This window comes from Emericellopsis cladophorae (genome assembly GCF_022114955.1).
Source record: "Emericellopsis cladophorae strain MUM 19.33 chromosome Unknown NODE_24_length_302009_cov_114_244240, whole genome shotgun sequence".
NCBI lineage: Eukaryota > Fungi > Ascomycota > Sordariomycetes > Hypocreales > Bionectriaceae > Emericellopsis > Emericellopsis cladophorae.
The window spans coordinates 39,873-63,274 of NW_026250949.1; the positions used below are offsets into that span (position 1 = coordinate 39,873).

At 52.0% G+C, this 23,402-nt stretch overlaps 5 protein-coding genes across 5 annotated transcripts; 2 read left to right on the plus strand and 3 right to left on the minus strand.

The window, feature by feature from the left end:
- Positions 1–2,615: 2,615 nt before the first annotated feature.
- On the plus strand, positions 2,616–3,343 carry J7T54_002485 (putative CPR1-cyclophilin (peptidylprolyl isomerase); the record flags this gene model as incomplete). Its single annotated transcript, XM_051506639.1, has 4 exons — positions 2,616–2,652; positions 2,711–2,880; positions 2,999–3,105; positions 3,169–3,343. The coding sequence occupies 4 exons, from the start codon at positions 2,616–2,618 to the stop codon at positions 3,341–3,343; spliced, it is 489 nt and encodes a 162-aa protein (XP_051361985.1).
- An 836-nt stretch (positions 3,344–4,179) lies between these two features.
- On the minus strand, positions 4,180–6,717 carry J7T54_002486 (uncharacterized protein; the record flags this gene model as incomplete). The annotated part of the gene is made up of 5 exons (XM_051506640.1): positions 4,180–4,773; positions 4,888–5,157; positions 5,207–5,856; positions 5,914–6,476; positions 6,536–6,717. 5 exons carry the CDS (start codon positions 6,715–6,717, stop codon positions 4,180–4,182), a joined length of 2,259 nt encoding a protein of 752 aa, XP_051361986.1.
- Positions 6,718–7,325: 608 nt separating this feature from the next.
- On the minus strand, positions 7,326–7,813 carry J7T54_002487 (uncharacterized protein; the record flags this gene model as incomplete). Its single annotated transcript, XM_051506641.1, has 2 exons — positions 7,326–7,555; positions 7,618–7,813. The coding sequence occupies 2 exons, from the start codon at positions 7,811–7,813 to the stop codon at positions 7,326–7,328; spliced, it is 426 nt and encodes a 141-aa protein (XP_051361987.1).
- A 9,103-nt stretch (positions 7,814–16,916) lies between these two features.
- Positions 16,917–17,935, plus strand: J7T54_002488 (uncharacterized protein; the record flags this gene model as incomplete). The annotated part of the gene is made up of 4 exons (XM_051506642.1): positions 16,917–16,985; positions 17,074–17,193; positions 17,381–17,494; positions 17,783–17,935. The coding sequence occupies 4 exons, from the start codon at positions 16,917–16,919 to the stop codon at positions 17,933–17,935; spliced, it is 456 nt and encodes a 151-aa protein (XP_051361988.1).
- Positions 17,936–18,300: 365 nt separating this feature from the next.
- Positions 18,301–20,156, minus strand: J7T54_002489 (uncharacterized protein; the record flags this gene model as incomplete). Its single annotated transcript, XM_051506643.1, has 2 exons — positions 18,301–19,861; positions 19,930–20,156. 2 exons carry the CDS (start codon positions 20,154–20,156, stop codon positions 18,301–18,303), a joined length of 1,788 nt encoding a protein of 595 aa, XP_051361989.1.
- Between the last annotated feature and the right edge of the window lie 3,246 nt (positions 20,157–23,402).

Genomic DNA, 23,402 nt, shown 5'->3' on the forward strand with positions numbered 1-23,402 from the left:
TTTTGCCTTGATTGCTTGATTTGCTGCTGCAAAGGCCACAACTTGGTCCAGCCAAATCCAAGAATGTGAAACTGAGCCTCGCACGACCTTTATACAACGTCCTTTCATTTTGCCAAGATTTGAGAGACTGTTCTAAATGCCTTCAATCCGCTCATTGATTGATGTTTTGCAACATGGGATCTTTGCCATGGTGGGCTGAATCCCCGAAACATGTTCATGGTGGCTGAGAGAGGCGAGATGGCATCAAAAGCCAGACCTCTCAAAGACGACCTACGAAGCACGTGGGAGCAAGTCTAGATCATGCTGAGCCGTGTCGCCGGAAAGCATGGGGCTCCAGCTTTTCATTGGCTTCGTTGGCCACAAGAGAGATAATCATGGAGGACTCTTGTTGGAAATAATGAGGCATGTCGTCGAGCGAGGCTGCCGTTATTGCCGGGAGGGTGGGGCCGAGCGGCTCCCAACTCCCAACTCCCAACCCGTGCCGGCAGCCGACTCTGCCGACCTACCCGGCGGATGGCACGTGGGCGACCAGAGAGCACTGGTCCACTGGAGCCTATGTATGCGCCCCTTACTCGCTATTGCCCATCTGTGTCATATTGGGCAAGGAAGAAGAACCTTACCCAAAAGGTTGGCGAAACTCAATGTTTAAAGATTGAGTTAAGGCGGCCTAATTTCTTCATTCAAACAACGCTTAGCCAGGGACGAGTGGTCTTTTTAACAAGAAAGGAGGTCTGACCACCGGGACACCTTTACATCACTTCGCAAGTCGCCTTGACCATGGCCTCCACGACGAAACTGAAGGGTTTATGGATATCCTGGTTGACCATTGATGAGGAGAGGCGGGCTTTCGAGCTTCCACCGCGCTGATTTGACACGCACACTGCCCGTACGTACCGTACCGACAAGAGACGGAAGTTGGAACACAACAGTAGGAGTCAGAACCGAGAGGCCTGATCTCGGAAAAGAAGACCACGAGACATAGTGCTGTGATCAACTCCGTATTTGAATATACGTAAAATACACCGATAAGTTAGCTTCAAAAAGGGGCATGCACGCCGGAACTCCTGAAGTTCACCGCAGTGACAGCCCCTCGATCAGTCGGATTGAACTTTCATTCTATAAACTTCCGGATCAATGTATCTCGCCTATTGGCGACGCCAGCGGTTCTCTAGTCTAGTGGTGCCTCTTCGGCTACTCCAAATATTCTGAATCATCTCTGAAAAGGGGCGGAGTACGAAACTCTTAGGTATGACGATCTTATAATGCTAGTTGTTGCTGATATGGCGGTGGTGCGGAGATGTTTCCGGTCTGCCATCGTCTTCTGGGGAATTCAACTGGCGCACGACCACCACATGCATCGTCGGCAGCGATTACTACCAAAATTACAACATTGACTGTGACGGATTTCCCGACTCCCACGATTCGCTCGTCGATCTCAACACCTGCACACAAAATCTTGACAATCCTGGATTTGCTCTGCTGGTCGACGGGGAGTGCCACGGATGCGCCACGGTCCCGTAGGACAATGGGTTTCCCATGACCTTCCACGCAGGGCTCGTGCAATAGATCGACGGCAGGTGGCGGAATGGAGGAGAATATTCAAATTAAAGTAAGCTGGAGAAGGGTCTGCTGCAACATGAGTGTTGAGGCTGCGTGGGAGAAAGAAATGACATGATGGCTCATACCTAGACCGTAGTAAAAATCGAATCAAAGCGCGGGTAATTTGAAGAAAAGAGGATCGTGAGATTCGCGACCACGTAGTCGCGGGGCAAAGGCGGGGGGCACATCGAAGTTGAGATGCAGGGACTCAGCATTCGGTATGGAGCATTGCAAAACAAACTACGTAGCAATTTGTTGAATATCGAAAGACTGCCTTGTTGGCCGTATAGACTGACAGCGAAACCAGCATTCCTTATGTCAGTGAGGTTTGTGGTAGTCATGTTGACTAATGAAGCTGCGAGCATAAGGCAGAACAGTGAGAACAGTCGTCAGTCAGGCTGACGACATCTCTCATCGCCACACAAGGTCGCACGCACAGCTGCACCCCGCCGACGAAAGAGGACTGATCGTACACGCCAGGACCCCCAAGGAAATCATCAATTGCTGTCGCATATTTTGATTACATCAAACCGCCACAAGCACCCAAGAACAGCATACCATGTGCAACCTACCAGCGCTTGCTACACATTACACAAGCACGTAGCCGCTGAGTTGTCGTCAGGCGGGCCAGTTCTCGGAGGTCGTTGCGGGCCGTGATAGCATGGTGAAGTGACTAGATGATTGGAGAGTAGCGCTGTCCCAAGCTTGAATTTCTTCGAGCTGCACGCGTGTCTTGACAGCTCAAGTTCAGTTGATTAATGCGTTGATTAATGAGTTCGTCATCGCGGTCCAACTGCCAGGGCCAGCCCCTCTGTTACCTGTTACCTGTACGACGCTCGGACACTCAGGGAAATCGTTTCGCCGGCTGCCCCACGAGCCCCGCGCCAAGCGCCCGCCTGATTGAACGAGCCCCTCTCTCGTCATCAAGAGCTCCCGTCGCGGCCTTGCCCCCTCCTTCATTTTCATTCTCCAAGCTTCCAAAGTTCCTCAAATCATACAACTACTCAACCGCAATCATGAGCAACGTTTTCTTCGATATCTCTGCCGACGGCGGTATGTTCCTTGCGTAACTGATCATTCAATGGCATGCAGCTAACGCATTGCTTCGCAGCGCCTCTTGGCCGCGTCGAGTTTAAGCTCTACGACGACGTCGTCCCCAAGACCACCGCCAACTTCCGCGCTCTCGCCACCGGCGAGAAGGGCTACGGCTACGCTGGCTCTTCCTTCCATCGTGTCATCCCCGACTTCATGCTCCAGGGTGGTGACTTCACCAACCACAACGTACGTGTCGACCCGAGCTGAGCTGAGCTGGCTGCGTGTCATGACGCCATTGCAAGGCGGACCCTGACGTGCCGCCTGCGGCAATTTAAACAAGCACACAAGGCTAATATGATCTCAGGGCACTGGTGGCAAGTCCATCTACGGCGAGAAGTTCGCTGATGAGAACTTCCAGCTGAAGCACACCAAGCCTGGTCTGCTTTCCATGGCCAACGCTGGACCCAACACGTACGCATTCGTCCCCACACATCTATGCTATTGAATGTCACTAACATCCCCGCTTCACAATAGCAACGGATCCCAGTTCTTCATCACCACGGTCGTCACCTCTTGGCTCGATGGAAAGCACGTCGTCTTCGGCGAGGTCGTGAACGGCATGGACATTGTCAAGAAGGTTGAAACTTTTGGCACCAGCAGCGGCAAGACCAAGAAGAAGGTCACCATTGACAAGTCTGGCACTGTCTAAATCATAGTGCGATCATAGTCGGCCAGACTTCGTGGGTTCGTCAACAACAAAAAGGATATGATGAGAAACTCAGGCATAGCTTGGAGCGGAACCAGTGCGCACCTGGACTACTCATTTAGTGTACAGGTCGCATGTTTCCTGCAATTTCTCCAAATCCAAACAAATGTCTGTGCTGACTACTTGGATACGTCTTTGTTTCTTGGTGACTCGTCGGTGTCCGCGCAAGATGTGACGATATCCTCTCTAGTATCTCTAGACTGCTTCACGACAAACCCACGCCGACGGCTTGACGGCATTTCTCTTCTACACAATGTTTGGGAGCCATGAATGCTCAAGAAACTGAAAAGGCTCTAGTTATTCAGTAACCAAATGAATGTCCTTAGTCAAGCTGCTTTCCTGCTCTGAGGCGAGCAAACGTCTTCGGTGCCTTATGACGTGCCTGGCCTTGGTATCTTTTATTCTTATGAGTGGGGTGTAAGGGCAGTCCACACTGCAGGTTCGTGAGTCGTGCCTGACTCCTGCAGCCCTGCTTCGCTGCCGCATTCGCGACGCAAGCTGCCGTAATCGCTCCTAGTGGCTGCGGAGAGGACAATTCGGGGACCGGCAATTGCCTAGCGCGTGGAGCTGGGATCGAACTTGGGAGCGTGGCTAATCTGGTATCTTGGGGTTTGCCCTATGAGTATAAGGTACGGTGGCTGCATGTCTCGGCCCTGGCTCCAGGGACATGCTGGTCGAACCATTTTTACCCTTCAGGTGTGACCTTGGAGTTTGCCGATCACTAACCATCCACTTCTACTGACCCCCCCCCCCCCCCCCTCACTCAGCAATGGGATGCACTATTGAGACGGCACCACAATGCGACTCGCCATGAGGTTGAGCGCGCTTCCCGCCTTGAAGAACTCAATCTGCTCATCGGTCAATGTGTGCTTTGTTTCAGTTGCCCAACGCGTTCCATCCTTCTGCATGACCTCAAGACGAATTGGTTGCTTAGGGGCCAGACTGTCCAGGCCGACAATACTGAGTCGGTCAGATGGCCTGATCTTATCGTAAGCTTCCGGTTCGGCAAAGGTCAAGGCGAGCATGCCCTGCTTCTTGAGGTTGGCTTCATGGATGCGAGCGAACGAGCGTGCAATGATGGCAACGCCGCCAAGATAGCGAGGCTGCAGAGCGGCATGCTCACGCGACGACCCTTCTCCATAGTTGTGATCAGCCACCACGACCCAAGGCAGACCCCGGCGCCGGTAGTCGCGAGCAGCATCCGGGACGCCGCTCAGCTCGCCTGTCACTTGGTTGACCACCTTGTTGGCCTCATTATTGTCCGCGTTGATGGCGCCTATCAGAGTGTTGTTGGAGATGTTTTCGAGATGGCCGCGGAAGCGCATCCACGGCCCTGCCGTAGTGATGTGGTCGGTGGTGCACTTGCCAACCGTCTTGATCAAAATTGGACAGTCAAGAAAATCTTGACCTGCCCATGGAGCAAACGGGGCAAGTCTTTGCAGCCGCTGAGATTGTGGGGAGATCTGGACAGCCACAGCCCGTCGTACCTCAGCATCAGTCGACGGCGCGTCATACACATGGTCCGTCTCTTCATAGAGCCCGTGCGGTAGTGAATCACCCTCGGGTGGTTGGAAACGAAAGTACGCTCCCGACTCTAGTTTGATACTGTCTTTGGTCGGATTGAAGGCAAGATCATTGGAGAAGACTTTGGCCATGACCATTTCAGGCGATGAGATGAAGGCATGTGTGGCAGGGTTGCCGTCTAGGCGACCCGTAAAGTTTCTGTTGTAAGAAGCTAGAATAGAGTTCTTTGTGCCCTTTCGGAGCGGTCAGCGTTCGTCCAACTGCTATCATCAGCGGCCTCACCTTTTCCACGTCGGTCCTGTCCCACGCTCCGCAGCATGGCCCACAGGCATTCGACAGGACTGTACTGCCCAAGCGGTCAAAGACGTCAACGACGCCCTCTCGCTTCAAAGTTTGAGCGGTCTGTTGGCTGCCTGGCGAGAGAAACAGAGGCATTTGGGGTTTGAGACCCGCCTTAAGAGCCTGGCGGGCCAGGCTGGCTGCTCGGGACAGATCTTCAAAGGACGAGTTGGTGCACGACCCAATCAGACCAGCAGTGAGTTTCGCTGGCCACTGGTTCTGGTGAACTGCATCACCGAAACGTGATAGCGGTGTCGAAAGGTCCGGGGTGAATGGTCCATTGATGTGGGGTTCCAGTGCAGACAGGTCAATCTCAATGATGCGGTCGTACTCAGCACCCTTGTCTGCCTGTAGCTCACCCTTGGCCACATATAGGGCATCAGCTAGTTCGGGTCGTCGCGTTGCCCTCAAATACGACGCCATGCGGTCCGAGTACGGGAAGACGGATGTGGTCGCCCCTGTTTCGGCGCCCATGTTGGTAATGGTAGCCATGCCTGTCGCTGAGATGCTGGCGGCGCCAGGACCAAAATATTCAATGATACTTCCCGTTCCTCCCTTCACGCCCAAGACGCCTGCAACTTTGTTGATGACATCTATATGTGCGATCCTGTCAGATAACATGGAATGTAACAAAGGCCTGCCAAGCTTACCTTTTGGACTTGCCCACCCGCTCAGCTGCCCAGTCAATTTCACGCCGATGACGTTGGGGGCCGTGATCTCCAACGGAAGACCCGACATAACATCTACTGCATCTGCACCGCCAACTCCAATGGCAATCATACCCATGCCACCTGCATTGGGGGTATGCGAGTCGGTTCCGATGAGCATGCCCCCTGGATAGGCATAATTCTCGAGGACGATTTGGTGGATGATGCCGGCATTCGGCTTCCAGAAGCCCATATTATACCTCTTACACGCACTCGACAAGAACTCATACACCTCGCCATGGCTTTTCAGGGCGCCCGCAAGGTCGGTCTGGCTGCCGTCTCGGCCCACGATGAGGTGATCGCAATGCACTGTCGTGGGAACTGCCGTCCTGTCGATGCCAGCCGACATGAACTGGATGATGGCCATTTGCGCAGTCGCATCCTGGCACGCTATCCGTCGAGGCTTCAGCTTGAGCTGCGTAGAGCCTCTTGTGATTTTCTCGCCGTGTTCGCCGTCAAGGTGGGTTAGAAGTACTTTCTCTGCATAGGTCAGGGGACGACCGAGACTTCAGGAGAAATTAGCAGCGTGCGCATCCCGGCAAGGTCAACAGATCCTTCCTCTCACATCTTGCGTAGGATCGGCACCTTCGTGGCAAAAGCCGTATAATCAACATTGTCGTTGGGTTCGAAGCGACTGAGAGGTGCCCGCCCGTTCGGAGTGCTGGATACCGTCGCAAACTTTCGAGCGGGTTGAGCGTGTTGTCGCCGCGGTCGACACGCCCGCAACATAATCATGGAACTCGACATCTGTCCGGTAAGCCACTGCGATGATGTGCAGAGCCCCAATCGTCGCCAGACGTATCACAAAGTATCCGACTTTTTGACCATTCACGCATGGCGGATTGCACATCAGCTTGTGAAATTAGATTTGGTTCGATACGGGACCTGCCAAGGCCGACCCGACGGAAACCGAGGCGGGCATCGGCTCTCGGATATGTCCATCCGCATCGCGGAGAAAAGAAGGGGGTGTGTAGTGGCACCTTGCTGACTATATCATAGAAGCACCGAAATCTAAGCAAGGCTGAAGCATTGATTTATTGTTCTATAGCGACTGTTGCAATAGGTGCGAACGCTGAAGTCTGACCGTCCATCGTCTGTGCGCACGTGGATAGTGACTACCCTGCACCTGGGTTTGGCTTGCTTGAACACTTCAGTAGCCTTTGCAATTGCGTGAAAGTATAGGAGAAAACCGATTGGTTAGGGGACATTCCAGACGGAGGCTCGTTCTTGCTCCTAAAAAAAATATTCTCGAGCTCCTCCCCCAACTCAATCATGTGTTTTGCTGAAAGGGACCATTGTGACAAAAATTCCGGCAACCCAGAATTCAATTTAGGATTAACATGATATCGGGGTACTTAGCCCTGAAGCACACCATCTCTCAAGTCCGCCTGAGGCGCAAAATCTTTCCATTCCACCTGAAGCGCATCATCTTCTTCCCCGTCCAGGGCGAGGACGCCGATGGGATTGGTGCAGATGACTCCTACGCCGAAGATTGAGAACGTGCAGCAGCGAGGCCGCTTGGCAAGGGGCAAGATCGCGCCGCAAACGGAAACGAAATCGGTAGCATTAGCCGGTGGCGTGGGCGCTATCGAGGGGTCAGGCCCGCGTTTACTGTATTGAAGAGTATTTTTCAGACGGGATACTTACGGGATTGGCATTGAAGGCTGACGCCTTGAAGGATAGTCGCACAGCACAGGGGCGTGACCTGAAGAGGACCGGGGCAGGGGACATAGACAGCCAGGTCTTGGCCCAGGATCTCCTGGGCTTGGACCTCGTGGTTCTGGTTGATTGCGCCGGGGGCTGCCGTGGCAGCGGCGACGAAAAGAAGTGCAGAGAATTTCATGTTGATATGATAAGGTGTTCCAAATCGTGAGAACAGAAATTGTTGACTGACTTCTTTTAGTTGGTTTTCTTTAAGTTGGCTGGTAGTCTTCACTAGGCTCCCTTTCATGCGGAAGGATTCTGGCTATTTATGCACAGGGACTGGCTCTTCATTCAAGAGATATAGGCTGATTTCGGAAAGATGCAATGATAGGGCACTAAGTACACTCGTCCCAGAACCGGGAATTATGAGCGTTGCTATGGCTGTCAACCTGAGACTTGGAAATGTGTGCCAGTCACATGCACACTCGCCAGCCTTCAAACCCTGCTTTCGTCACCACGAAACAGGTTCACATTCCACATGCTACCTGACAGGTCGGTCCTTTTGTTCGTATTTTAGTAATAGAACACTAGAAGAAGTGTCAGGCGTATTTGATCTTGACTATGCCAATAAGCCTCGCGCGGGGTTTGGCGGAAACACGAAGACTGTCATGTCACTCAGGGGTGACACTTGTGAAAGGTCACAGCTCCTGACGCCTATGCCTTGATTTAGTGTAGGACGTATGCTGTATATATTATGTGGACCGATTAATCGTATGATCGATGCAAGCGCACTGCTGGCTCTTGTGTTAATGACAGTGACGACTCGCCACCGGCGCAATGAGCTTGTGCTGATGTTTCGAAAGAAGGGAACATGAGAATCCGACTCTCTGCGAGGCTTTGTTGAGAAAAGGGAGGATTTGAACGAAACGGTGTTGCTCCTGTTGTCGTTGGGCAGAATATTTGTGACGACTGTCAGGCGGGATGTGCAAGGGCAGACGGTGGTCGATGGCCAGCTAATTTGGCCTCTATGCACTCTTTCACAGCAACAAGCTGTTCATAATATACTTTGTCTCTATAAACAATCTTGATATCTTTCCCTCAAAAGTTTGCGCGTTCTGGGCGACTGTGGGTATATTGGTGTGTAACATCGGCTTGTCTCGAGATGAGAACCATGGAAAGGGTCCTCTTTTGGTCAATAGCGCGCCATAGTCTTCTTGCTTTATTCAACAGCTCCTGAAGGCAGGTGCCAATCGCCTCTGTGGACTCAAGAACGATCTGGATCTCCGTGCCCGGTGTTGCGGGGAACGTGATGAGCTCTAAAGAGACATCCTGACGCTTGAAAAGAGCGGTCGCCGCCATAATTTAATACAGGAGGCTTTTCAGGTTTTATTGTTCACCAAAGAGGATGTTACTATAATGGAGGGCCAAGTGATACAGCGGAACGGGACCATGGATTCTGTCCTCAATCTGAGATAGTGCTGTCTTCAGAACATTATGAATTTAACGGTCTGTCTTCAACTCTGGATCGCCATCGTGTATCTCGAGAGCACATCGCCTTTGCTTCTGTCAGAATTACCAGGTTTTGGTGCTTGGTGTGACTGAAGTCTCATTCTTTCGCTCCCCAGAAATGAACCGAGGCGTCTCATTGCGATTTTCTCTTCACCAGATCCGTCCAAGCCGATCAAAGACCATGTTCTCCAGCTGTAACAGTAAATCTTCTAGCTGTCGTTCAACGTGTGTCAAGTTCTCAGTGAGTTCATAACGCATAATCGAGCTCAGAAGGGCCTGGACCTTGACACTCCATGAGGATATACGAAAATCCAGCCGCATTGGAGGGCGAAACATCGAACGCGAAGATTTGTGATACTGTTATATTTGCGTGAGCATTGGGTGCTCTCATTGTGGCAAGTTCACTCAGTACATCAATGGCGTGTCCGTGAGTGTAGCACGTATCTACCGGTATATGCTCCCTCGAGAAACCTCAAAAACGTTTTTTTTATATGTATTCGGCATAGTGAGGTGGTTGGATGCGTAGTGAGTTCATGTGCTCTGAGAGCTTTATCGCAGGACCAGGTGAAGAGGCTTTTGTATGCCTCTGAGTCATGATCCCAGATCAGAGAAGCAAACAAGCGCCCTATATAGTCAGGAGAAGACGATGATATCTAATCACCTCACTATGGTGCCCTTGGAGTGACACAAGAAAGCGGAGATGCGTCTCACATGCATGCGTTGGTTCACAGCGTAACATGAACACTAAGAGCTGTTGCTCGACTTCATTTTTTACTTTCCCAGCCGAGTCCAGATTCCAAGACAGTGCTTCAACTTGGAATCGTTAAATTGCACATAAGAGACTGGGCCAGCCATAAGTGACCAAGACCACAGCATACAAACATGAATGACTGCCCGGAGAAACTGTACAAATCATGTTCTACGGCGAAATCCTTACTCGTCTCGCTGTATCTATCAAAGAAATCAGGCTACCGCCAACAGAGACCTGCTTCACTCGTAATCATCCAACTCATGACCTGTCCAAGTGCTTTTGATTGTGTTGACTGTGCAAAATCTGCAACGAGACCAAACTGAGAGCATTGTCTGGCTTTTCGAAGAGCTCGAAATCCCTAGTGAATTGAAACTATACCCGAGGGATCCTGATACATGTATGAGTCCCCCTGAACGAGATCCCCTGAGCGAAACCCCCTGAACTGCCGGAACTGTGAGTATCGCCCCACTCATGTCGTGTCGCCGGCATTGTTCAGATTCGAGCCAAATAGACATCTTTTCAAGGGGGCGCCCATCAGCCAGGACGTTGGTATCACGCTCGCCGAGTCCACGCCGTCTTCGAATACATACTAAGTAAATACGAAGACGGAGAGCCCTCGGCATTGTCCTCCGCCGATAACTATGCCGACTATCTGTACTTTCTGCTTTTTTCAAGCAAAACTTTGTAACTAGAGCTTGTGCGGGCAAAGATGGGCCGGAGGGTGAGATTTTAATTAATGATATTGGCGCTCAGCTGGCCCTGAACGGCATGGATAAGTCCTTGAAGTTTCCGAATGAACCACTTGAGCGCTAATCCGTGGCTTGTAGAGTACCATTTTATGACATTAGACATTATGACTGTCTTCTCGTTGACGAAAAGGACTCTAATCTTCCCCTATAGCCTTAAAGAATACGAAGGAATACTCGGTTTCTAGCAAAGAGCAAAGAAACGGTACGCATATCAGAGTGCCATTGCAAAAAGCGATCCTAGTTTCCAGCCAGTATAATGCACCACAATCCTATTTTAGAACTCGAAATGAACTCAAATCAGCTGATGAAAGACTCAATCGCAGCCTGCGCAGGCGGATGGGTTGTTGGTCAGAACGAAGCGACGAGTGGACTTAACCCTGACCCTGGTACTGCAAGGCCCACCGTCCCGTTTCAACAACCAATTCAACCCCGCGGTTTTCTTCGGGTGCATGAATAAACAAGCTGAACTGCTGCTCGCCGGATCTCGCGGCTCAACCACCGTTCACACAGAGGATATCGCTTGCGGCACTTGCGCTTGGCCCCAGACAAGCGTCGCACGCCCTATAATTTTGCGTGCGACATGTGGCCGATACCAACATTACATAGAAGCTGAGATGTTATTATGAATTAAGAGCACAACATTGGACAGTAGATGAGAAAAGGTCCAAAGATCCAAAGACCAGAGGTCTTTCACAGCGAACGACGGAGATCCGGGCGGATCGGGTACCGTCGGCGGACTCGTGCGGGCGCTACGACAAGTGCGGTTAGCTCTCCGCCTCTGGGTCCGGACTCCGGATTCTAGTCCCGGGGGTTAGTGGCGATACATAACCTAAACCCGGAGTGGCTGCGCTTGTTTGTCTGCTCCAGGCAGATAGTGATAAGATGTTGGGCAATCTATAGAACCATGGTAGAGTCCAGTGGTTTGACTATAGGTACGTTCTAAATTTACTTGGCTTACTACGCTTCTACTAGAATCAGGTTCTAAACAGTGTGTGTAACCCGAGCCCGGCCAGTGTACGAGATAAACAACGAAATGGGACCTATGATTTTTCAGAATATCACCAACCACGCAGTTCCGAAGGAGGTGTAACATCAACTTTCATTCCGCCTCGAAAACAACACGTTATTGGAATCTATGGGCTTTACTCAAACGACCTCGCCCTCCAATGATTGTGAGTGGCCGAGTGCCATGGCAGTGGCCAACCAGATCACCTGAAGCCCATCTGAGCTTCCCGGGTTATTCGCGGCCTGGGCTACGACAGAAGAAGCCTCTCATGGTCACAGGCGAATCTTTTCTCTTCTGGGGGGATTATCAATTGTACACAAGGCGAGGATTAATCGACCAAGAATTGAATTTCTTCGCTATGTGGTATATGGGCTGAAGAGGGTCTTTATAGTATACGACAAGGCGTTCGACGAGCAAACATGAACTCGATAGATTAGCAACCTTGATGCAAACACATATCTATCTTTGTAAGTTTTTTCTTAAAAAAAAAAATTGGCAATTCAGAATTCAATACTACTCGAAACCGTGTTAGACTCATGGGGTTTTTATGAAGGCTGCAGATACTAGTGTTCCCTCATCCTCCTTCCCCCGCCCTAACCGTCTGCGGATTGCGGGGAGTGCCATGCATCCATGGATAACCTTAAACCAGGTGACCGGGCCCTGGGAACTTGATTTGTTTATTGCTAGTTTACGCGGAGTTTGGGGTGCCGTTTTAGCGTTTACCCCGCAGACTTGAATCACTTGATTGACACGCGGGAAGTCATGACCTTGGAACCGTCCGTCTAGCGCCACTGTCCTCGACACGGGAATATGAAACCCCGTCTTAGCCGCACACAGGGTTTCGTGATGCGGCGAGCGCGATGCCTCTCTTGCAGACTAGGAGTAAGAAAGGGGTCCCGGAGAGTCGAGACACCTCGGTGAAGGCTGCGGCTACACCAAAGATAGATGGGCGGTCTCGCATGGAAAATACACAAGCAGGGGTCATTCGCCTCAATGCAGAACTTGTTGAAATATCATGAATCTGAGGTTAACGGACCGTGACACTCTCAAAATCCAAACCAAAATGTCGACCAAAGACTTAGAAACAACGCATGATGAGAAGGCCACTGCTCGCTCACAGCCCATCGCAGCAGCCCTCGATACTGCAGGCGAGCGCCCAGCCGCCTTTGGACGCGGTCATATCAAATTGTACTTGCTCTATTTGATCATCTACTTGTGCTCGACGATGAACGGTAACTAAGTTGGCCCGATTTCCCATCAAGTACGTTGTTCCTAACCCACCTGTCTGCGCAGGCTATAATGTCTCACTGATGGGCTCCATTAACGTTCTTCGCGAATGTCAAGACTACTACAATGTCAAGAACCAATCTCTGACAGCCGGCCTGGTCATTTACATTTTCCAGATCAGACAGATGGTGGGCGCTCTATTCACCTGGATCTGCGACTGGCAGGGACGCAAGTGGACATTATTTATCAGCGTTTTCATGATCACCGTGCCAGCTGCGTCGACGGGTTGCTGCAAGCATGCGCCAGGCTTTTATTGATCACGGCCACGTATTATGACATTATTTACACTGGCAAACCAGAGACTGACCAAAAATTTTCCACTGACTGCTTCGATGAGTCTATATTCCTACTCCAAGATTAGTCAATCCGAGCGCGTGTGAACCTGGGGATCTAACCGAAGCCCCAGCATCGGCGAGAATGGGAGCTGAGACGGTTTCTGAAATTCCGTCCTGGCCACATTCAGCCCACTGTCGACCCACTCCAGGACGGGTTAATGTCTCCGGGATCTGTTTGATGAGTGGACAAATGAGCGCGGTCCAGAACTAGCTTACATATGCCCCACAGCCTGGTTCCAGGACAGTTCCAACTGCCCAAAGGCGGGGACCCCACGGGGTCCAACGACTCAAACACCATGAAATGCCGAACGTCGATCCAATTCAGTATCTAGACTAGGGCCACTCATGCGGTTGGGAAAGCTCTCTTTACTCCCGTGAACGTCATCTAGTCAGAAGTGAAGGAATAACATGATCCTCTCCGAACTTTGTCTAGCCGAGATAGCTGCTGCTGCCACCTATCAAGTCGCCACAGGGTGCCTGTTCATTAAAGTCCAAGATTTGGCTCCAATCGACATCGCCATCGATTGGGCCAAAGCCTAAAAGATTGAGTAGTGCTTCGTCCGACAAGGAACAGTTGGTTCCCCAGTCCTGCGTGCTCGCTGTCCTGGCGTTGAAGATGAATAAGAGCAAATCGTGTGTCTGAGCGGCTGATCTTCTCCAAGGGCGCATTGCTGTCAGCAGCTCAAGGCTTTGAACAACACATGCCTCCAGTATCTGGCTGTCCGATCCCGCTGTCTTGGATAGAAGCTTCAAGAGGATCACAAGACACGCCTGGAAAAGGAACCAGGTGGAATTCCACGCCAAGAGCTGATTTGGGTACCAGTTATCTGATATCGTATTGATAGTCTCCTGTGCAATTGCGCAGCACGTATTGGCAATTCGATCCGCATCTTGTGAGACGATGTTTCCGTCGGTGCTCGCTTTTAGTGTTTGGAGTAGTAAGAAAGGTCGGTGCAGTGTCATGCGCTGGTTTAAATAGCGCAGCCCAAGCACGATGCAAGCAATACGAACAGGCTCGGGGCTGTGCCGGCCATTGTTCAGTATAGGATTGATATTCGCGCGCCATTCCAAGAGTTCCTCGTCGAGATTCTTCAGTTCGCTTGGCGTTGTCAAAGGCAGCTCGGCCATTCTGTCCTGAATTCGCGCAGCGATGAGGGCGAAGGACACGTTAGCATCCATCATGATGGCATTGTAGTCCTAAATTATGTAAGTATCTCACCAGTACGCTACTCGTCAACGGGCACTCACAGAATCAGCTCTCTGATGCGTTAAAGGATTCGTCATGTGCGCAGGTCTCCAGGCCCCCGATATAGGACGCCCCAGGGTTGTTCCCGCCCACGTGTCGAGACAGAACAAACACCACCACGTTCGCGTCCGGCTCTCCATCACCAAGTGATCTCCTATGGCAAGACTGTTTGTCTGTGGCAGCCTGTGGAGACCCATGGCCAAGGCCATGCGGTGAGCAGCACCCATGACAGCGCTCGCCATATTTGGCTTGTTCAGATAATGCAAGTAGTACCCTCCAAACAGGATCAGGGCTTGGAGCGTGTACAGGTGTCCCGCTGCGAAGCACGATATGTCAAGATATTCTGACGCTCTCTTGTAGAAGAAGACGTGGCCATCTTGCCGATCGTCGTTGAGTGCCAGGTAACCCAGTGTGAGGACCATGTTCAGCAGGGCCAGCCATGGACCACGGGCTTTACCTACTCCTCCGCCTTGGGCGTAACATTGGCGAAACCCAATCTCGCCCAGCATCGGCGTAATTGCATGGAGGTTGCGAAAGTATGCATCGATGAGTAACGTTTCATCAAAAGTCGGCGGTAATGTGGAAGAGCCCACGTTCGTAGGTGGGACGCCTGCCATTCTTGTCGGCCGTGTGCACTCCACGGCCTGTCTGAGCTCGAGGCAGGTGTGTGACATGACACGCAGGATTGTCGGCACTGACGAGATTCCTAGATAGGAATGCCCGCCAGCTTCGAAGAGGCTAGACATGCCGTTGACATCATCCTCACACTGCAATTCCTGGAGCTTGCCATGAGAGGCTTCATCCCATGCAAACTCCTCATATGGGGATGGCTCGAGGTCCAGGATAGTTGTTGCTTGTGAGTCGCATGTTGCAGCCGCAGGAGTCGACTGATGTGGCACTGCCGGTGGTGTTGCTTGCTTTTCCAGTAGATCTATCAGCTGTGGGCGAGACAGGGGTTGCAGACGGTCAAGAGAACAGCCCGGGAAGAGTTTGTTCAAGATGTCCCGACCAACTTCGTGAGCACTGGATAGCTCTGCATACGCCCTGTTTACTACCGTCAGCTAACCATGGCGACACGGAGGACGGGGGAGAGCACGCTGGCACGCACTTGGCGGAGGGGGCCTGGCGAGTTCTCCTAGGAGGGTAATGGCAGCGCTCTGTCACTTGATAGTAAACGCATTGGCTGCAAGGGACCACCCGCCCAGAGCAGCGGATTCGTCGGCGTCGACATTCAGCGCACGACTGCGTTTTCCGGCCAGACTCGACGGCCGGCGTCGACGACGTCTCCGAATCCTTCGTAGGAGATTGTAGGTCATCAGACATGCCGTTCTGCCTGTGGTAAGTGTCCTAGAGAAGCGATGCGGGCGATGGCACGCTGAAGTTGCAAAGGCGGGGCGCGTTGGAGCGTGTTGGGATTTGGGAACTTGGGGCCGCTCAGCGAGAACCGGAACCAAACTACGTATAGTGGTCCTTCGGTAAATCAAAAGCCCGCCGAGGACATTCGCCAAGCACCTTGCAGCCTTGGTCGGATAGTGACGATTGAATTTGCGCCACAAAGGAAGGTGGAGGACCCGGCTAAGCAAACAAATCGCGAAATTCCAGGATCTCCCCTCATGACACGGATTCTTCTTTGGACCACGCTTTGGGCCTGGTTGGATCCATGCATCCTCATGTCGGCGGCATGAATTAGACCCCTATAAATCGGGCGTATGGCCAACGGGCCCAGGGTAGCTACATAGACTGTAACCGTAAGACTGGCCAGTGGCAGTGAGACTATCTTCCCCAGGTCCACAAGTCAGCCTCGGGTAGGGAATAGGGATCACTCGACACGGAACCCCGAAACACCGTCTCCAGCCAGACGGTACTGAGAGCATGTCGTCGACGCACAAATCAGGACAGGTTAATAATGTGTTGGGTACCTCCCATCGGTTCACGGCAACCAGATGCCGGCGACAAGCATTGAGATCTGCACCAAAGCTAAGGACTAGTTCGATCCTTCAACCCACAACAGAGGTAACCCTGAAGTCTTTCACGTTCGGTCGGCCGACCGAAACATAATACGTATGTTGATGCGTCAGTCGACTCAGTGAGTTTTGCAAATATAGACTAGTCGCACGGCACTTGCGCCCGTGATCGGCATCATCCTAGCGTGAGCCTGCTTCCATCGCGTCGCCAGTACCTGTAGCTTTTCGAACGGTTTTAGCAGGTTTGCCACTTCACGATGTCATTGGACTTGATTGTAGTCTATAATGCCAATATTGGCGCAGTAAGCACTATATAAATGAGATCTTTCGCAGTGATTTAAGCTGCTTTTTGCTTACACTCATCCACTTATCTGTTCCCCACAGCAACTACTCACAACTTCAAACCTCTCCATCAAGAATAACGTCTTGTCCAAAGTCGCTGCCGTTCTCTCCGCATGCTCGCCTGCCGTCTTGGCCGCCCCGCAGCCGCGCCAAAGCTCTCCGTGCCGGAGTGGCACCAATCTGTACTTCCATTAGGGTCTCTCCGACGACGACCAGAATGCCTACATCCAGAAAATGTCCGACTACAACGTCAAGGTAATCCGGCTCTAGGCCAACCGCCAGAGCCAGGGTTGTCAGAAGGGCAGCAAGCTCGTCAACGATGTTCCAGCGCTGGAGGACTCCATCGGCCAGTACAATGATGGGACCCTTGACGCACTGGACAAGGTCCTGGTCAAGCTGGTGGATAAGAACATCAAGAAAATTAAATCTCGCCTCGCGATGCCAACTCATTGATTGGCGACTACCGCAAGTAAGTTCATGTCCCTCTAGGCGAGCTCGGTCTCTTGATGCCAACAACAACAACAACAAAGATGCCTACTATGACCGCTGGGGTCCTGGCTATTTCTATGAGATGTAGGATGCTTTCGATGCGTACGACAACCGCCTGACTCACACCTTGAATTACAAGGGTGGCCATTCCGGAAAGGTGTGGAAAGAGTGGCCTGAGGCGATTGTGAGCTTCAACTTGCAGGTAGGATACCCAGCGAGGACATTTGAATGCAAATATTGGGATGTGCATCCCACAGAACGAGCTGATGACGCCTGGCCCCAGCAACTGCTAGAACGGCGATCCTCACGGATGGGCCTGCGGCCGTGCTCGTTACATGCGAGACGTGCTTGGTGCCGAAAATAATATCATGATCTCGACCGGTGGTCTGGGTGGTGATATCTCCCACGACTGCACGTTCTTGTCCGCTGTGACTGAGTGCGATGCCGTGATGTCATCTCTGTCCATCGTTATGCCATTGTGCTCGGACAGTGGAGCGGTTCGCTCAGCAGCTGGCTGGACAAGGCCAATGGCAAAAAGGTTTTCCTCGAGGAATGGGGCATTGACGCATCCAAGCACGACCAGGCCTCTGCCTTTCCCTCTGAGATCGAGGATATGAACTCTGCCGGTCTGCCTAGCCTGTAGTGGCAGATCCTCCCCGCGAGTTCGAGCGAATGCCCATACGACCCCAGCCAGGATAGTGGTGACGAGTTTGGCATCTTCGACAACTGACGTAGATTTGGCTGGACCGATCAATGGAGCCACTGGAGTTTCCGCCGCCCAAGACTGGACGGGTAGTGTGTACTGATGGTCGAAGCCTCGATGAGAATAAGACAGTATGAACATGAGAGGAGTAAGCGCGGCGCATATGCATATAATTAGTATGTACGAATGAGCTTGGGGTGTCCCATGAAGCCTTGGAAATGGAGAATTTTGCTCCGTTATTTTCTGACGTCCATTCAGCAAGTCAGAAAAGCTTGTAAGTGTTCGATGGTATGCTTATTTGGCACCTAGAATACCATGCCCTTGGTCTGCTTGCCCTTCTCTTCCTCGAGCTTCCGAATGTTAATGTTCCTCCAAATGAAGATGGACAGGAAACACAAGGGCATTGTGCTGGCACCAGCAATGACCATGAGCCTCATGACATGGGCATAAGCACCAACAATGGCCTCTCGTTCAGGTGTGCCGTCGGCGAAAGACATTTGCAGCACAATGTCGCCAAAAATCGTGGCAGCATCACCCTTGGAGGACTCGGGCAAACGCTCGTACAGCTGCGTAGGAAGGATGTTGTTCCACAACGCACCGGCGATTGCATACCCAACTGACGAACCGACACCGCCAAACAGTCCCTGGAGCGCAGTCGTGACAGCAAGATACTGGTGGCTAACAGGGGCCATCACAGCGACCTGAGCAGTGACCGAAAAGATGCCCGCGCCAAAGCCGACGAGGATCTGAGTGAAAGCCAGGACGCCAGGATTCGTGTCGGGCTCGCGGAGAGGGATGATCAAGGCGGTTCCAAGAAGCATGATAGGAACGCCAACGTAGGCTGTCCACTTGATGTTGCCGGTATAGCTGATGAACCATCCGATCAAGGGTGCGAACACGGAGGAGGTGAGCGAGTATGCGTTCAGGATGTAGTTGGCATTGGAGATGCTCTGTCTGTTCACCACCTGGAGGTAAGAGCCGAAATAGGCGTTCCAGATGAAAGTAGAGAGGAACATGATTCCACTCAGGATGCACGACCCAATGATAGTTCCTTGCTTGAGGTACTCAAAAGGAAGGAATTGGACGGGCGCAAACTTGGCCTCCCATACATAAAAGCATGGGATAAGAACGACACCAACTACCTCCATGGCGATGATGTACGGCGTCGACCAGTAGTTGGGTGCATACGCAGCCAGACTGTACGGCAAGAGAAGGCAGGAGAGGGCGCCACAGAGCAGCAAGATGCCGAAAAGGTCAAATTGGACGCTGTAGAATTTGATCGCCTCGAAAAAAGACATTCCGGATCTTTTGCGCTCAATGACGCCCTTCTTTGTTGCTGACTTGAACATGTACACCATGTTGCCCATAGCGGGCATGCTGCAGGCGACGAGAATGATGATGAAACTGCCATAGGCCCAGCGGAAGTTGACGTGTTTGTAGAAGGCGTCGGCAATGCGAGGGCTGACAAAGGTGGCCACAATTCGCGGTGTCTGCTGGATGCCGTAGATAATGGCCCGGTTGGTCAGGGTCGTCATGTCGGCCAACATGACAGTAATGACATAGATTACGCCGATGTGGCCAGTCCAGTACATAATGTGGCCGCCAATGTACATTTGGACACTGTTGCAGGTCGCCTTCAAAATCATGCCGCAGATGCAGATGGTCATCATGATGCAAAAGCCCTCGACGCGACCCCAAATGTCAATGACTTTGGCGAGTGGGAGAGGTAAGCAGCCGCCAAGAATCGTAGCCAGGATGCTGCCAATATTGAGGAGGCCATGGCTGCCAAAGGAAGACGTGATGAATGGGTTGAGCGCAGAGTCGACGTAGTTGAATAGGGTGTCAACGAAGGAGATTAGATAGAGCCTGTTAAGGAATGTTTGGTCAGCAAAGGCTCGAAATAGATCCGGTTTGTTTGGCTTGGTGACACGTACATGACGAACATGGAGACCAGTGTCTTCTTGGACCAGACAGAGGTGATGGCGCGGACGCGGCGGACACCTTGTTGGAATTTCTTGTCCTCGGCTTCGGAATCGGGGTCAGACGAGTCACCGAGCGTAGTTTGCTGGAAGCCATTCTTCTCGCCGTCCGGGGTGTTGGTGTCGCCGACCAGCGCATGCTGGCCGGCTGTTTGCAGCTGCTCCTGCTGGACCGAGTACATTCTGGATCAAACCAAGAGGAAGAATACAGAGTATTTGGAAGCGGAGGATGCAAAGGGCGGAGAAAACATGGAAGCCAGTCGTATAGACAGTGCTGCGATCATTCCAATATTAATACCAAGTCAAGGCCAAGACAGAAGAGCGAAATTTTCTTTGCCACTTTTCCACCCCAATGCAAGCCCAGAAGCTATAAGCAGGGTTCCAGGCCATGGCCCTAGCCGATATTGTCTCGCACCCCGATATCGCCGGCATGGCCAAGACAAACAAGGGCCGTAATCAGATCAGATAATCAGCGCTTTGTGGGGCCTCGGCCAATTGCAGCTCCGAAGAGGATCAGATATGATCCATCCGCGTGCCCGTGTCCAATCAATCCCCGGTAGCAGACCGCCAGTCTCCAGCAGCCTCAACAGGGTTATTGTTTATCGCTCCACACAGCCTGATGCTCGAAGAAATAAATACACGTGGATATATGGTGGATCGAGCTCCAATCAGCCAAGAATCAGGCCACATGAATGCTGTCAACCGATTTCTCCCGACCGGACTACTGCTAAAACTTATATCACTCGCCAAAAGACGCCATAGTCCCTGTCCGGCCTGAACGTCAGTGGAGCTTGTGTTAATGGATGAGCCATTTTTTTTCCATTGCAAGTCCTCTCAGCCACCACGGCTGCCCGGCTTCAACAGACTCTTGCTAGAGTTGTGGCACAACCAAATAATCTGTGGCCAGGATGGTGTTCTAAAATGGACGATGGATACAGGGACAATAACGGCACCAGCGGCGACATGACAATCGCCACCGCGGCTGAAGACTTGGTTGGACCAAAAACTTCATCGCGGGCGTTACAAGGTGATCAAAGTCCTGAGGCTGGACCGCGGTGTCGAATAAGGGAAGACGGGGGAAATTCCGGCCGAGATGAGCATGAGCGCTCAAGAATCCTCAGCTAGCGCCTCTGAGACTATCCGTTAGTATCCCAAATACATACCGACGTGGAACCCGGAGCTGAAGCATCCCTCTATTCATGATTTCGAACACAACGAGCACGGTCTGGATGCCGACCCTTCGTTCCCCAATCTACTACCCAGAGGAGCTAAGGTCACACATCTGACGCCTTCTATTGGCTCAGAAGGCCGTGGCATCCATCTCAGCTCGTTAGACAACAAGGTGAAAGGCGAACACGCTCGCTTCGCGGCTGAGCGCAAAGTGGTCGCCGTTTGTAAACGAGGCTTTGCCGACCTGCCGATTGCGGATGCACTCAAGTTGGAGACTACTTTGTTCGCCACCACATTCATCCAACATCGGGCTCGCCTGGAGGACATTCCTATGTTCACCTTGTGCACCGGGGTGCTCAGGGCAAGGGACACGAGTCCTTCTTCGAGGCGAGAACAACCTCTACAGCGTGGCACTCGGACGTGTCGTACGAGAGACAGCCTCCAGAATCACATTTCTCTACATCTTTGACGGACCAGGCACTGGCGATGACAATCTTTTTGTGGATGGCGTGACCACTTATAAGCGTCTCAGTCCTCCTTTTCAGAGATGGCTTCATGGTCTCAAAGCCACGCACTCGGGAATCGAACAGGTCAACGCGGTCGTTGCGCAAGTTTGTATCAAGCAAAGGGAGCCTGTGATTGTCCGCACACTATCAGCGACTGTAGAGAAAGGTCTCTACGTAAATTCTCAGTGTAAGTGTACTCTTCACTGTCAATTTTGTTGTTGTGCACCAACTGTGTCTCAGTCACTCGCGACATGGTACGTCGCAAGCAGGAGTCGGACGCGATGCTCAAGTTCCTATATGACCACCATGCGTTCGGGGCCGATTTTCAAGCTGCTTCAGGTGGGAACCTGGCACGGTGGTGGTCTGGGATAATCGTGAGACGCAACATAGCGCTCCAGTTGACTGGGAGAACGGACAGCGGAGACACCTGGCACGGATCACGCCCCAGGCCCAGAGGCCGTGCGAAACACCTTTCAATGCCTATTTGATGTCTTTCAAAGTCGTAGAGTGACAAATGATGTATCGAGCTGGAAATTTTCTCGCTTGCTCGTGGAAAAGAGTTACGTTGAGGTGGACCTGCACCCTGCGCAAGACAAAGCCGGTGGAGAGTCTCATAACCTAGTAATAGGCAATGAGCCTGTGCTTTCTGTTCTTCATTGTCATCGTTAAGTTGTTCCTATTTCAAATGGAAGTTCAGACGGCCGTGATGGACTATTGGCAACTCACCATGTTATCGTCAACAACACCCTCATAGCATATGGTGTATACGGCCAAGGCGACCCCATAGTACTCCTCCATGGCAGTCCGTCATCCTCTCTGATTTGGCGGAACACTGTCCCATCTCTCGTTCCGGCGGGGTACAAAGTGCACCTGTTTGACTTGCTGGGTTTAGGATTATCCGGGCGCCCCTGGGATCCATCAGTCGACACGTCTAGTACGGGCCAAGTCCCGATCTTCGAGGGCTTGTTGCAACATTGGGGCCTCGAAACGACACACGTTGCTGCTTATGACATTGGCGGAGCCGTCTCTCAATGTTTCGCCGTCTTCAATCCACGGCGTGTGCGTCCACTGACACTGGTCGATGCTGTGCCATTCGACAGTTACCCATCGAAGAGTACGCGAGAGACGATGCAGGACGAACTTGTCAATATCACGAGGGCCCCTTTCAAAGAACACGAAGGTGGATTTAGGGACTGGCTGCTCTCGGCTGTGCATCATCAAAACCAGTTCGCTTCGCCAAGCCTCGATACCATCTCGGTTACATCTCCGGCCCTGTCGACCAGGCGAGCCTCTTTCAGAATCAGATCGAGTACTACTAGCCAAGGCGCGCCGTGGAAATCGCAGAAAAAATACATGTTTTCTGTCAACTGCCAGTCAAGTTGATCTGGGGTGCGGAGGATAGCTGGCAGGTGACAGATTGGGCTCACAAGCTCCATGCAGCTATTCCGAGATCTGATCTTAGTATTGTGGAAGACTGTGGGCATTTCTCGCTTGAATACCAGCCAGCGAAGATCGCGGAGCTGTTGAACAGATTCCTCGCACAGGCGAGGCAGACAGGAGATAGATGAGAGCCTGCAGCAGTCGAAATATTTCGTACGTCCGTGAACCTCATACAATCCGTAGCTGAGAATATATCCAACGGAGCGTATGAGCCAGCTGGAACATTCTTATGCCTTCCCATTTGCCGACGCTTTGACGGGGATGGGTTCCAATCTGCCCCAGGGGCAGAAGAGCCGTCGAGCTCGCGAAACC